At 41.5% G+C, this 16,195-nt stretch overlaps 1 protein-coding gene and 1 long non-coding RNA gene across 6 annotated transcripts in view; one reads left to right on the top strand and one right to left on the bottom strand.

Moving 5' to 3' along the window:
* ANKRD12 (ankyrin repeat domain 12) overlaps positions 1 to 5,324 on the top strand; it is a 115,414-nt gene extending 110,090 nt beyond the window's left edge. For all 5 annotated transcript variants that reach the window (XM_037892847.2, XM_037892848.2, XM_037892849.2 and 2 more), the window contains 3 exons: positions 796 to 939; positions 3,506 to 3,601; positions 4,010 to 5,324. In XM_037892847.2, the coding sequence (XP_037748775.1) occupies positions 796 to 939; positions 3,506 to 3,601; positions 4,010 to 4,195 (426 nt within the window). In that variant the 3' untranslated portion in view covers positions 4,196 to 5,324. The remainder of the gene's footprint in view (positions 1 to 795; positions 940 to 3,505; positions 3,602 to 4,009) is intronic.
* LOC122464498 overlaps positions 1 to 16,195 on the bottom strand; it is a 32,771-nt gene that overhangs the window by 9,886 nt on the left and 6,690 nt on the right. The window lies entirely within an intron of this gene.

Genomic DNA, 16,195 nt, shown 5'->3' on the forward strand with positions numbered 1-16,195 from the left:
ATAAAATAAAGAAACAGGGAATAGAGACTTTGTCGCTTCAGAGAGCAAGCAGTCTGTCTGAAGGAGTTAGAGGTACTGTGGCTGGTAGGTTGGTAAATACAATTTGCATGCAAGGCCCCAAGATGCATGGGATCCATGTAAACATAAGCCACAGGCAGCATTTCATCTACCCTAAGGCTTCCAGCTGTCATTGCTGCAGATAACAAACCTCAGGTAAACATTTGAAATTCAAGCAGACCACAAGGTATTCTGAACTTAGTAATGAAATAGAAAGAGAGTACGCAAGACCAAACACTACAAGATTTTACTCGGACCCTTATTTTTCATGCCTAAAAATAGAGAGCAAATACTGTCAAAAACAATTTTAAAAGTAGAGCGGAACATTTTTTTAGGCCCTCATAAAACACAAAAGTTATTGTGGATCCCATTATTATAATAGGGCACATTGCTTCTATTTTAAATTATACTTTCAGAAGTTTCAATTAATTCAGTGACATCATCAAGTAGAGCCACATCTTTTGGTTTCTAATGAAATTTCTAGAATGAAAATTCACAAAAGGTATTTATTTTTCTTTAGAAATCTGGTGACATTCAAAATGACAATGTAAATGTTGTCAAGCCAGCAAAATATGGGAATGTTGCTTCTTTTCACTAAAGCCCTCAAAAAAAAAAAAAAAAAAAAAAAATCAAAGGCCCAAAAAGAAGAATTTTGGTGTGCAAATATTTTTACAAATGCAAATTAAAAGGACAATTCATGAAGTATTCAGCTATATGTTAATATTTTTATTCAATTAGGAAAAGCTTATTGTATCCAATGAACAAGAAGTTCTCCGTGTCCATTATCGAGCTGCAAGAACTTTAGCTAATCAGACGCTACCATTCAGTGCCTGCACCGTACTGCTGGATGCCGAAGTATATAATGTGCCCCTGGACTCTCAGGTAAAAGGAGACTTGTTTTAGGATTTCAAAACATCCAGTTAGATGATTCTCCTATTACTTATCTTTGATAAGTACTTTTAAGTCTGACTTGAGAGAAGATATTTTGGGTAATGTCCTGGTACCATTGAAGTCAATGGCAAAACTTCGTTTGACTTCCTGGGTGTCTGGAGCATGGATGGGGGTGCGATTTTGCACAAATGTTGACTGGAAAAGCTCATACAATACCCTGTCCTGTGTAGGGCAATAATTAGTTTATTTGAAAAGTGAAAGTCCTTCACTTTCATAACCACTAAAATTTCACCAAATAATTTTAAAGATGTTAGCCACATTTGTAGTTAAACAAGCCAAGGTAAAGGTAGTCAGATCTCATGCATAAACTATTCGCCTGCAGAGCTGAGGAGGGATTTCTTCTCCCTAGATAACATTGCACAATTAACTAGGTTTATTATAGGGGCTTGTTGCCAGCTTCCTATAATTACTGTTGGAGCAGGATACTAGACTCATAGACAAAAGACCCGATCCAGTATTTCATATAATCTATTCAGATGATCTGCTATCATGGTTGCTACCATAGTTTTAGGGTTTTTGTGAAGGGATGGATGAGTGCGGGATTCCAATGTGGTATAAGAAATGAAGTAGAAGGATATATCTGAACAATATTTGCATGAAAAAACTTGTATAGTGCTTAATGTTTAAGAGATGTGATACCCTAAAATACTCTTCAATAGTCTAGTACCTGGTGAAAGAGTGTGGCAGTTTTGTATTGTAAAATATCTGCCTGTTCCCTAAGAAATTTTTGAAGTATAGCAGTGTAGTCTTTCACTGAAGGAGTACTGTGGTGGTGTTTTTTCTTTTGGTGTTTGTTCAGTTTAGTGTTTATATACCTTATTCTATTAACTATACTCCTCTTTGCCATAAAAATTTATAATTGCAAATGTGAAGCTCTTCAATGCTGCCAACTGATTTTCTTCTTAAAAGCATAGTATGGTTTCCCCAGTTTTCATCCTCAATGCACGTTTGTTAAAAATAAGCTGTAAACTCTGAGACTACTCTGTATATTTAATTGTGTGGAATGACACTAAAGTTTGCTGCTGTCATGATTCTGAATATGCTTACACATTATGAGTCTTCCATGAATAGTCCCAACAAAGAATGACAATGGAAATATGATCAGACCCCTATTTTGATGGTTGTGACCCCTTTTGTAATAGAAGTAGTTTGATTTCTCCGTGGCTATAAGAAAAATACTAAGGCACTGAATGATGGACATTTTAAGGTGGAACATCTTTGCAAAGGGTTTTTGTCATGTGGAGTAAAAAGTAATATGGATCTTTCTCTTGTCCTGCTTTTGAATATCTCTGCAGCCAATCAGGTCAGATTGCTGAACTTCCATTTCGTTGCTTTCCCTGAACCTGAAAGACAGTTTGGTTACTGGCTTTTTTTAAGTAGAACAAGTAGTTTAGCAATGTTGTGGTAGATTTCTTAGTGTATATGAGCTAAATAAAATTTTGAAAGACATACTTAAATCTTTTACTTTTCAGAGACTCTTATCCATAATTGTTATACCTGGTATACAGCAGATAACTTTGGGTCATAGAATCTACAAACTCCAGTCTTTAGTAAGCATGGTGACTTCTACATCATTTGTGGTGTCAGCATGTAAAATCTTGATACGTTGAATCAAAGTCTACTATTTGTCACCTAAAAAAGTATTTTTAATGTAGGCCCCTGTAAAAGGGGATGCTTGCCACCAGTGCCACCTCATGGTCAGGCCCGGGTGTGGCAGGTTGTCTTCTTCCCTGACATCCCCCCTTTTCAGTTACAGTTCTGTCTTCTTGGTCTGTCCCTCCTTTTGTGGATCAGTCTCCCCGCTCCCGCCCCAGCCAGGTCACATGTCCCATCCACCCATTTTGGGGTATACAAAAAGGAAGTCCAATCACAGAGAAGTCTTCAGCACCTGTAAGGGCTTCAGGGCTTTCACCTTTGTTTGGGGACTGCGATCTGGATTCTTGATCCGCCCGGTTCTTCCCATTGTGGATTTTCCGCTGAGGTAAAGGTCTCTGTTGTCCTATCTTTTGGAGTTGGTAGGGGAGTCTGGGGTCTGATCCAGGGCCCAATGGTTAAGTTCTGCTCTTTGGGGTGCTAAGCAGCTGCCTCCCTGGATCACTTCCTACGTAAGTCTCCTTTTTCCCCATGGAGTAAATTTAAGAACCACAAATAAAGTTTCTGGCCTTTGTAATCAGTCACCAGTCTCTCCTTTGCAGGCTTTGTCAGGGCTGTGTTGCCAGGTCTCAGGCAACAAGAATTCCTGGGCCATACTTGCCCAGAGCTCGGAGCAGAGGTCTGCTCCCTTCCACTACCTGTCTCCCCTGAGTAGCTCTGCTTCCCTTTTTAAACTCCACCTCATGCTTGTGCAGATTTTTAGGTGTAGCAGGACAGAGCCATCTGGACCCAGAGCTGCTTTTTAATGCCTTGTTCTCCAGTATTGTAACAGGAATAAGTAATTGTTAACAACTTGCGTTACCTCATTATTTGAAAAACTGTTTCTAATGTGTTTCTTTTGTAGGCTGATGACAGTAAAACATCAGTTAGGGATCGATTTAATGCAAGGCAGTTCATGTCATGGCTACAAGATGTAGATGATAAATTTGACAAATTAAAGGTATGTATCTGTATTTGTCCTTTCAAAGCCAAAAAATTAGACTACAAATGCAACTACAAAGATGAGATGCATAAGCATGGTATGAGTGTAGTATCATAAATTTTTTGAGTGCAGTATCATAAATTATTATAAGTATCATGTAAGGAGCATTTAAAAGAAAAATTCATAATCTTGAGCAACTTTTATGTTGATATGTAAAGAAATTATTTGGTGGAAGAACCTGTGTTTTGTTAGTTTTTAATTAAATATCCATACACAATTAAGCCAAGTAAATATTATATTAGATATGGATTTCAACTTTCTAAAGTTTCCTTTAAAGGTCTTTGGTGTTACTTAAATGCAGTTTTCTTTTTAAAATGTTTGTTTTAAATATTTGAAAACATTAACCTAATTTTTCATTTTGAACAGACATGCCTTTTGATGAGGCAACAGCATGAAGCAGCAGCTTTAAATGCTGTACAGAGACTGGAATGGCAGCTTAAACTACAAGAACTTGATCCTGCTACATACAAATCTGTCAGTATTTATGAAATTCAGGAGTTTTATGTTCCTCTTGTTGATGTTAATGATGATTTTGAGTTGACACCTATATGACAGCTGGCTGTCTTTCAATGGAAACAGTCTGAGAGAAATGGACAGCAATGGGCAGAAATGTATGCATCTCTTGAGGTATAGCACTTAATTCTGTGGAATACCTCCTTGTCCAATAATCAAGGTATTCTTTCAGAAAAATAGTTCAAAGTCTTGTTAAATATGGTAAATGGATGATAGTAAATACTGTGTCATTTAGTGATAAATGACATTAATTATATTGGATGCTAGTTCCAAAAAGCAGTTTCCCAATAAATGCCATTATTTATATTTTAAAAGTTAACTACAACTTTAGAGCATATTCACTGAAAAGATGACAAGATACGGTGAGTTAACAGCGCTGGAAGTTGTTAACAAGTAAAATAACCACTGAAAAGCATTTGATATTTAATAAAGCCTGCTTTAAAGCTTTGTATTATGAAACTTCAGTAACAGTTGAACTCCCACAGAAAAACAATGACAAAGCCTGTGGAAGAAATACAAGATTTGGAAGGGAAAAAGTCTGTTCATTTTATTGTATTTGTAAATTTGTATAGTTTTCTTTTTGGAAAAGATGTAATATTGTCATTTTTAAATAACTTATTTTATACATATTGTGAAAATGTAAATAGTCTTGTAATTAATGTTGAAAACATGTACAAAAATAGATATTTTAATTGTAAAACTGTTTTGTCTAATGTTTTATTGGACCAAAGTTGTAGTTTTTATTAAGTGTAGTGTATTTCTGGTTGGCAGTTCTTTTAGTAAGGCATGTGTTTGATTTAGCTGCTTGTTTCATCACCATAACTGTAAAAGATTTGAAACTGAATGGTGTTGCATGCTTCACTCAACTTAACTCCCTTACTTCAGTAACTGATACCTAAATAACTGTAATATTTACAAAACCACATTTCATATTAGTCTGCTATTGTAATGCCATATCTATGACTTACTATGGTGAAAATATTTTTGTTTAAACTAAAACACCTTTTGCTCTTATATGGTGGTCTCACAATAGAGCCTATTTTTTTCCCCAACAAAATGCCTTTGAATGAAAATTCTTAAATTGTACATTGTCTATTTTAATATTTACCTATGGAAAGATATGTAAATAGTTGTAAATATGTTTAATAAATTTTATTGGTCATGTTAACAAATGACTGGATTTTTTGACTGAAATTAAATCTTGAAGCTTTAGATACTATTTAACAAAAATATTTTAAAATTGATTTATAATTGATATGTTGAAAGGGTCCAGAGAGAGAGAGAGAGAGAGAGTGTGTATAAATATATATACTGATCATCTTTGCAGTAGTTTATGAATAGCTGATGATCAGGTAAGTTTTTAATCACTTCTATCATAGCCCCTGGTCTACACTATGAGTTTAGGTCGAATTTAGCAGCATTAGGTCAATTTAACCCTGCATCCATCCACACAACCAAGCCTGTTTTGTTGACTTAAAATCTATTTCTGTACTCCTCCCCGGCGAGGGGAGTAGCACTAAAATCGACCTCGCTGGGTTGAATTTGGGGTAGTGTGGAAGCAATTCAACAGTACTGGCCTCCGGGAGCTGTCCCAGAGTGCTCCATTATGACCATTCTGGACAGCACTCTCAACTCCGATGCACTGGCCAAGTAGACAGGAAAAGCTCCGGGAACTTTTTGAATTTCATTTCCTGTTTGGCCAGCGTGGCGAGCTCATCAGCACAGGTGACCATGGAGTCCCAGAATCGCAAAAGAGCTCCAGCATGGACCGAATGGGAGGTACTGGATCTGATCGCTATATGGGGAGAAGAATCTGTGCAGGCAGAACTCCGTTCCAAAAGATGAAAGGCCAATATATTTGCCAAAATCTCCAAGGGCATGATGGACAGAGACTACAAGAGGGACACACAGCAGTGCTACGTGAAAGTTAAGGAGCTGAGGCAAGCCTACCAAAAAACAAAGGATGCAAATGGTCACTCCGGGTCAGAGCCCCATACATGCCGCTTCTATGATGAGCTGCATGCAATTCTAGGGAGCGCCCCACCACTGTCCATGGACACCTGCAAGAGGGGAATCTCACACAACAGGAATGAGGATTTTGTGGATGAGGAGGAGGAGGTTGAGGATAGCACACGGCAGGCAAGCGGAGAATCCCTTCTCCCTGGCAGCCAGGAATTGTTCATCACCCTGGAGCCAATACCCTCCCAAGGCAGGCTACCGAACCATGAAGCTGGAGAAGGCACCTCCAGTGAGTGTACCTTTGTAAATATAATACAGGGTTTAAAAGCAAGCGTCTTTAATGATTAATTTGCCCTGAAGACTTGGGATTTATTCGCAGCCAGCATAGCTACTGGAAAAGTCTGTTAACATGTCTGGGGATGGAGCGGAAATCCTCCAAGGACATCTCATTAAGCTCTCCTGGAGGTACTCTAAAAGCCTTTGCAGAAGGTTTCTGGGGAGGTCAGCCTTATTCCGTCCTCCATGGTAGGACACTTTTACCACGTCAAGCCAGTAGCAAGTAATCTGGAATCATTGCAGAACAAAGTATTGCAGCGAATGGGCCCGGGCTTTGGTGGCATTCAAGCAACATCCGTTCTTTATCTCTTTGTGTTAGCCTCAGGAGAGTGATATCATTCATGGTCACCTGGTTCAAATACGGGAAATTTGTTTAAGGGGACATTCAGAGGTGTCCACTCCTGCTGGGCTGTTTGCCTTTGGCTGAAAAGAAATCATCCCTGCTGTTAGCCACGTGGTAGGGGCAGGCCCGTTCATGCTGAGCTGTTCGCATTTGGCTGACAGGGATCTTCCCTGATACTAGCCACGCTGTTGTGGTGGGGGAGAGGGTGAAGCGAACATCCCAGAGAACTGGGGGGGGGAGGTTGGGTTGTGCTGCACATTCACCCTAAAACTGCAGCCCCTCCTTTTAAATGGCCATACCAATGGGCTATGCTTGGTATGGGAAAGGAGGGTGCTGCTGTTTGAAACCGTTCCCACATGTTATGAAGGCTGAAGAAGCCGAAACCCTTTGCCTTACCATGACTGCGTGCAAGCCGAATTCTGTTGCCCAGCCGAGCGTATATGATGTCTCTCACCAAACCAGCAGGCACTCAATATAAGAGGCAAAATGCAACCTTCTACCAAAAGCACATGTGCTATGTAATGTGAATTGCTTGATTCAGTATGAAATAGTCTTCCCTTCTTCTCTAAAATGTATCTTTTTTTAAATACTACTCTCCCTCTTTTTCCTCCTGCAGCTGCAAATGTTTCTACGCTCCCCCTATCAGCTCCGTCCCAGAGGCTAGCGCAGATTAGAAGGTGAAAAAAATGCATTCACAAAGAAATGCTCAGAGCTCATGCAGTCCTCCTGCACTGAAAGAGCTCAGCAGAATGCGTGGAGGCAAACAATGGCAGAGACCAGGAAAGCGTTAAATGAATGCGATGAGAGGAGGGAGGAGCGTGATGAAAGGAGGCAGGATGCAATGCTGAGTCTAATGGGGGAGCAAACTGACATGCTCAGGCGTCTGGTGGAGCTGCAGGAAAGGCAGCAGGAGCACAGACCACCACTGCAGCCCCTGTATAACTGCCTGCCCTCCTCCCCAAGTTCCATATCCTCCTCACCCAGACGCCCAAGAATGCGGGGGGGAGGCTACGGGTACCCAGCCACTCCACCCCAGAGGATTGCCCAAGCAACAGAAGGCTGGTATTCAATAAGTTTTGAACTAGTGTGGCCTTGTCCTTCTCTCCTCCACCACCTCTCCTGGGCTACCTTGCGAGTTTTCCCCCTATTTGTGTGATGAATTAATAATGAATGCATGATTTTGAAACAATGATGACTTTATTGCCTCAAAGCGGTGATCGAAGGAGGGAGGTCGGCTGGCTTACAGGGAAGTAGAGTCAACCAAGGGGGTGGGTTTTCATCAAGGAGAAACAAACAGAACTATCATACTGTAGCCTGGCCAGTCATGAAACTGGTTTCAAAGCTTCTCTGATACGCAGGGCGCCCAGCTGTGCTCTTCTAATGGCCCTGGTGTCTGGCTGCATGTAATCGACCACTAGGTGATTTGCCTCAACCTCCCACCCCACCATAAATGTCTCCCCCTTACTCTCACAGATATTGTGGAGCACACAGCAAGCAGCAATAACAATGGGAAAATTGGTTTTGCTGAGGTCTAACCTAGTCAGTAAACTGTGCCAGCGAGCTTTTACATGTCCAAATGCATATTCTACCACCATTCTGCACTTGCTCAGCCTATAGTTGAACTGCTCCTTACTACTGTCCAGGGTACCTGTGTATGGCTTCATGAGCCATGGCATTAAGGGGTAGGCTGGGTCCCCAAGGATAACTATAGGCATTTCAACATCCCCAACGGTAATTTTGTGGTCTGGGAAGTAAGTTCCTTCCTGAAGGTGTTCAAACAGACCAGCGTTCCTGAAAATGTAAGCGTCATGCACCTTTCCTGGCCATCCCACGTTGATGTCGTTGAAACGTTCCTTGTGATCCACCAGTGCTTGCAGCACCATTAAGAAGTACCCTTTGCGGTTTATGTACTGGCTGCCAAGGTGGTCCGGTCCCAAGATAGGGATATGCATTCCATCTATCGTCCCACCACAGTTAGGGAACCCCATTGCAGCAAAGCCATCCACTATGACCTGCACATTTCCCAGAGTCACTACCATTGATAGCAGCAGCTCAGTGATTGCATCACAGCAGCTCCCACAGTAGATTTACCCACTCCAAACTGATTCCTGACTGACCGATAGCTGTCTGGCGTTGCAAGCTTCCAGAGGGCTATTGCCACTCACTTCTCAACTGTGAGAGCTGCTCTCATCTTAGTATTCTTGTGCTTCAGGGCAGGGGAAAGCAAGTCACAAAGTTCCATGAAAGTTCCCTTACGCAGCTGAAAGTTTTGCAGCCACTGGGAATCATCCCAGACCTGTAACACTATGTGGTCCCACCAGTCTGTGCTTGTTTCCCGGGCCCAGAATCAGCGTCCCACGGCATGAACCTGCTCCATTACCACCAGGATGTCCAAATTGCCAGGGCCCATGCTTTGAGAGAAGTCTGTGTCCATGTCCTCATCACTATCGTGATTGTGCTGTCGTCGCCTCCTCTTGCAGGTTCTGCACGTACCGCAGGATAATGCGTGAGGTGTTTGCAATGCTCACAACAGCAGTGGTGAGCTGAGCAGGCTCCATGCTTGCCATGGTATGGTGTCTGCAGGACAGCAGAGTTGCAGCGGAAGCGGTGGATGACAACGGATGACACAAGAATAGATATCTACACAGAACGACGAGAGGACCTGTGAGGTGGATTCATGGCCCCAGGAGAGCAGAGCTGCAGCGGAAGCGGTGGAGGACGACAGTTAGCACCGCGCACATTTCCTGAGGAAGAACACAAGTACCCGGGAGCACGTGACAGACAACATGGGGAAATTCGCTATTGAGACGAGCAGCAGAGTTGCAGGGGAAGCGGTGGATGACGATGACGGTTAGCAGTCCTACTACACCGTCTGCTGACAGCAGTATGGTGTCTGCACGGAAAAAAGGCACGAAACGATTGTCTGCCATTGCTTTCACAGAGGGAGGGGTGACTGACTACATGTACCCAAAACCACCCCCGGCAATGTTTTTTGCCCCATCAGACACTGGGAGCTCAACCCAGAATTCTAATGGGCAGCGGAGACTGTGGGAACTGTGGGATAGCTACCCACAGTGCAATGCTCCAAAAGTCGAAGCTAGACACGGTACTGTGGATGTACTCCCCCAACTTAATGCGCTTAGTGTGGACATATGCAATCGACTGTATAAAATCGATTTCTAAAAATTGACTTCTATAAGATTGACCTAATTTCGTAGTGTAGACATACCCATAGTCATGTAAGGGTTGAGAGCAGTTATAACACTCAACTGTTGGAAAACTTCCCTGTGTTATTACATTTAACTTTTTTATAATCATTAGCATTACTAATGTGTGGGTAACGAAGTATTTATTGGAAGAAGGTTACAGATATTCATGAAAAAAATTTTGTACTATCTAGTCCGGGAAATATTCAAGAATACTTTAGATCTGGTTTCCGCATCTGAGATTACTTTTGAAGGTATTCATAGAATATCAGGGTTGGAAGGGACCTCAGGAGGTCATCTAGTCCAACCCCCTGCTCAAAGCCCAATCCCCAACTAAATCATCCCAGCCAGGGCTTTGTCAAGCCTGACCTTAAAAACTTGAAAGGAAGGAGATTCCACCACCTCCCTAGGTAACGCATTCCAGTGCTTCACCACCCTCCTAGTGAAAAAGTTTTTCCTAATATCCAACCTAAACCTCCCCCACAGCAACTTGAGACCACTACTCCTTGTTCTGTCATCTGGTACCACTGAGAACAGTCTAGCTCCATCCTCTTTGGAACCTCCTTTCAGGTAGTTGAAAGCAGCAATCAGATCCCTCCCTCATTCTTCTCTTCCGCAGACTAAACAATCCCAGTTCCCTCAGCCTCTCCTCATAAGTCATGTGTTCCAGTCCCCTAATCATTTTTGTTGCCCTCTGCTGGACGTTTTCCAATTTTTTCACATCCTTCTTGTAGTGTGGGGCCCAAAACTGAACACAGTACTCCAGATGAGGCCTCACCAATGTCGAATAGAGGGGAACGATCACGTCCCTCGATCTGCTGGCAATGCCCCTACTTATACATTCCAAAATGCCATTGGCCTTCTTGGCAACAATGGCACACTGACTCCTATCCAGCTTCTCGTCCACTGTAACCCCCAGGTTCTTTTCTGCAGAACTGCTGCCTAGCTATTTGGTCCCTAGTCTGTAGCAGTGCATGGGATTCTTCTGTCCTAAGTGCAGGACTCTGCACTTGTCCTTGTTGAACCTCATCAGATTTCTTTTGGCCCAATCCTCTAATTTGTCTAGGGCCCTCTGTATCCTATCCCTACCCTCCAGCGTATCTACCTCTCCTCCCAGTTTAGTATCATCTGCAAACTTGCCGAGGGTGAAATCCACACCATCCTCCAGATCATTAATGAAGATATTGAACAAAATCGGCCCGAGGACTGACCCCTGGGGCACTCCACTTGATACCGGCTGCCAACTAGATATGGAGCCATTGATCACTACCCGTTGAGCCCGACAATCTAGCCAGCTTTCTATCCACCTTATTGTCCATTCATCCAGCCCATACTTCTTTAACTTGCTGACAAGAATACTGTGGGAGACTGTGTCAAAAGCTTTGCTAAAGTCAAGGAACAACACATCCACTGCTTTCCCCTCATCCACAGAGCCGGTTACTCGTCATAGAAGGCAACGAGATTAGTCAGGCATGACATGCCCTTGGTGAATCCATGCTGACTGTTCCTGATCACTTTCCTCTCCTCTAAGTGCTTCAGAATTAATTCCTTGAGGACCTGCTCCATGATTTTTCCAGGGACTGAGGTGAGGCTGACTGGCCTGTAGTTCACAGGATCCTCCTTCTTCCCTTTTTTAAAGATGGGCACTACATTAGCCTTTTTCCAGTCATCCGGGACCTCCCCCGATGGCCATGCGTTTTCAAAGATAATGGCTCTGCAATCACATCCGCCAACTCCTTTAGCACTCTCGGATGCAGCGCATCCGGCCCCATGGACTTGTGTTTGTCCAGCTTTTCTAAATAGTCCCGAACCACTTCTTTCTCCACAGAGGGCTGGTCACCTCCTCCCCATGCTGTGCTGCCCAATGCAGTAGTCTGGGAGCTGACCTTGTTCGTGAAGACAGAGGCAAAAAAAGCATTGAGTACGTTAGCTTTTTCCACAACCTCTGTCACTAGGTTGCCTCCCTCATTCAGGAAGGGGCCCACGCTTTCCTTGACTTTCTTCTTGTTGCTAACAAACCTGAAGAAACCCTTCTTGTTACTCTTAACATCCCTTGCTAGCTGCAACTCCAGATGTGATTTGGCCTTCCTGATTTCACTCCTGCATTCCTGAGCAATATTTTTATACTCTTCCCTGATCATTTGTCCAATCTTCCACTTCTTGTAAGCTTTTTTGTGCTTAAGATCAGCAAGGATTTCACTGTTAAGCCAAGCTGGTCTCCTGCCATATTTACTATTCTTTCTACATATTGGGATGGTTTGTCCCTGTAACCTCAATAAGGATTCTTTAAAATACAGCCAGCTTTCCCCGTCATGTTATTCTCTCAGGGAATCCTGCCCATCAGTTCCCTGAGGGAGTCAAAGTCTGCTTTTCTGAAGTCCAGGGTCCGTATTCTGCTGCTCTCCTTTCTTCCTTGTGTCAGGATCCTGAGCTCTACCATCTCATGGTCACCGCCTCCCAGTTTCCCATCCACTTTTGCTTCCCCTACTAATTCTTCTCGGTTTGTGAGCAGCAGGTCAAGAAGAACTCTGCCCCTAGTTGGTTCCTCCAGCACTTGCACCAGGAAATTGTCCCCTACACTTTCCAAAAACTTCCTGGATTGTCTGTGCACCACTGTATTGCTCTCCCAACTGATATCAGGGTGATTGAAGTCTCCCATGAGAACCAAGACCTGCGATCTATTAACTTCTGTTAGTTGCCGGAAGAAAGGCTCATCCACCTCAGCCCCCTGGTCCGATGGTCTACAGCAGACCCCCACCACGACTTCACCCGTGTTGCTCACACTTCTAAACTTAATCCAGAGACTCTCAGGTTTTTCCGCAGTTTCATACCGGAGCTCTGAGCAGTCATACTGCTCTCTTACATACAATGCAACTCCCCCACCTTTTCTAAAAAAGAGTTTATCTGAGAGAAACTGGCAGTTGGAAAGCTGTTATAAGTATGGAGGGTAGAACTTACAGAATATTATGCCATGTGCCTGTATGAATGCAGAATGTACTTGTTTTCAGATGAAGAAAAAACAAACTGAACAGGAGACCAGACTGACACAATATCAAGGTCTCACTTGTGTAGGTCTTAACTACGCCCATTCCAGGATAAGACACATGAACTACACTTTGTGCTAACTACAAAAAGTAATTAAATTTTAAACTTCCACACTATACCACCTACTGTTTTTCAACTTGCATTTACATTCACAAAGATCAAGAAAGTAACAAAATCTATTAGAACAATAATGAGTAACTTAAAACTATGGGTGGTGAAATCCTGGCTCTATTGAAGGATTTCACCATGGCATGTATTATAAGCTTGCTGAACATCACATGGTTATGTGGCTTCCTCTCCAGGACTCAAGTTTGTTAAGAGACTTTGCTATCCGTCGTCCAATGGGCAATAGGAACAGTAACTTGTCTGGTTTAGGGCACGCAAAGGAAGACTCATGGAAAAAAGTCCCATTCAGACCTCAGATTCCATATAAACGTTGTAAGAGCTATAAGATGTTTGCATCCTAGAGATATTACCAGGCAGAATGCATCCAGTGCTCTCAGTAATTTATTTAAACTGGTAAGAGGACCAGAAACCAGATGTTCCTCTTAAATCCGATCTGTTGTTCCTTTTAAAAGACAGAAGACTAACTGTCCTCAGTTTCCCACTGCACATAAAATGTACATTTTCTTGTGGATGGGTAAAGCAGAAATTCAGTTATCCTGAGGAAAGGACTGTGTGCCCTAGTGTTGCAGTCCCTTGTAGACAAATAAGGGCCCTTGGCCATCGAGCTCTCCCAGGTTTTGAGTTGTTCCAGTTGTTGAGTTTCTCTAGATTGCCTTCTAATCCACCGTACAATGATTTCTTATATACGTCTTACCACATACCCCATTAAGAGTGTTGGTGTGGTTTAAAAAATAATCAGGCTGAAAATAACCACTACTCACGGTAGTGGAAAAAGCCTTATTTCATAGATTGTAGTCAAACTTCTTCAGGGAGGTGTCTTACCCCAAATTCACAGTTTTTAATCCTAGGGATCAAGTATGTCACCCTGGCACCTGATAGTCACATATGTAACAGGCTAAACCTCTAATGTGAGGAAGTCTCAAGAAAGTAATTGAGACTTTCCTGAAGTCCAGGGACCCCTCTGCTGTGTTAGAAAGGTCTGGAGAAAGTTCTCCTTTTAACTTCCCCTACTCACTCATCCTTTCCATGCTTGCTGACCTGCCAGACAGGAGACACAATGAACAACTCTTTCTAACTATCCTGTTTGAAATGCCCATTTTAACTTTCTCTTTGAACAGAATGCCCAGTTTAACACTTTCACCATATTTCTAGAACACAAACACTACATCTTTAAACATCAGGAGGGTGGATAAAAATCAATTTTTTTTTAAATTGGATTTTTTCATTTAAATCTGTTTTGATACATTTTTTCCTCAAAAAGCATTTTATTTAAAGATACATTATAGCCCAAAGATACCTCATCATGGAATAGGGATTATAAATTCTAATTCTATAGTATACAACAATATATTCATGTAATGTTTGAGAAAAGTTTTGTAAATGAGTTCCAATAGTTCATGGATTAGGGGCCCAACATTCTGGGCTTCCAGGGGCTTCTGTATAGATTATTTAGGTCAATCTTTCTATCTACCCAATGGGACTCAGTGCTCAGTCTAGAAGATACCATCAGAGATGCTTAGTTTTGCAGTTCTCAGATTGTGGATTTGTGTCTCCAGAGATAACATGCTTGTTAACACCAAACATGTTTTAAAGTAAATAATATAGAGAGGTGAGAAATAACAGACCTTAACGCTATTGTCCCCCTGCAAATTTGTGTACACAGAGTCAATCCCTTACCTCTCTCTAAAAGTGCAAAATTTCAAAAAGTTCAATGAATAGAAGATTGTTGGGGGTGGAATAGATCTGGACAAGGAGAAGAAGTCTGGAGATAAATGTGAGAAGGGAAGAGCAGGCAGTAGAAACAAAAGTGAAAATGTTTGAGCAGCATATTCCATAAATCTTGAGGTCTTTCTGAGTGTAGCCTTCATTGATTTGAGATCTATCATACCATTCTCTCACTAGAAGGGAAAACCCATAATGGCAGCAGGCTGTAAAAGAGACCCAGTTTGGAAGTAAGATCCATTCAAGAAATATGTTTCTTTAAAACATCAGTAAAGTCACACCAGTGAACTGGTGGAAATCACTTAACGCACTTGGATTCAGAAACTGTTGAAGTGATAATCTCACTTAGCAGCAGTAGCCTCTTCTGATGGTGTAGAAAGAATATTTTCTTCCTATGGACCAATTCATTCCAAATTGAGAATTTGGAACCTGAAAAAGTAGGAAAACTTATTTTTCTTTTCCAGATTATGAATAAACAGGAAAATGAAGGTAAAGGCGACTGAGTCGGCTGCAGAAGCCAGTATTTTAAGTTTCTCATGTTGACCTGGCTGACACAGTTGATTTTTTTTTTAATATTTAATTTAACTATTTTAGTTAAAATTGTTTAACAAAAACAAACCTGATTTTAAAAAACTTGAATTTTTAACTAAATACAAAAAGTCATATGCTTGTTTTGTTAAAATATTATATGTTTGCTGTTGAAGAAAAAATCCAAAATACATAATGTTGTTGTTTTAGTTAAATAAAACAATTTAAATGTTTATCTGGTGATGTTCTAACACAGCATGGCAAAAAAATCCTCCAAATATTAATGATTAACCTGTTGAAATGGAGATAATTCACCTCCCAATTACTTCATAAATATCTGCTTCAATTACCTTTGGTAAATTAAATAACCAAACAATCATTCATTTTCTGATATAGCTGTAAAACTAATCTGAAAAGTTTTCAAAATAAATCGCTTTTAAAAATGTATAGTGTGTACCTTCTAAAAACGAAACCTACATCTACCTCTGAGTTGTGAAGAATATGGATTAAGGTTATAACAACCAACAAGAATGCACTTTTATGTAAAAATCCATGATTAAATAATGTTTCTGACTAGTGATTTAAATCATGATTTAAATCGAATTCACCCTGAACATCAGGAATTAAAATGTCATTCTTCCACAGCCTACACATTCCACCTGCACTGTAAGCACCAAAGTCTCCTCCCTTCCCATGTGCCCACACTAGTTTAAACCCATGTGAGGATGCAATAGTATAAGAAGCAGAACTGGGGGAACCCAGTTCAAAATGTTA

The sequence above is a fragment of the Chelonia mydas genome, chromosome 2, assembly GCF_015237465.2.
Source record: "Chelonia mydas isolate rCheMyd1 chromosome 2, rCheMyd1.pri.v2, whole genome shotgun sequence".
NCBI classification, from domain to species: Eukaryota; Metazoa; Chordata; order Testudines; family Cheloniidae; genus Chelonia; species Chelonia mydas.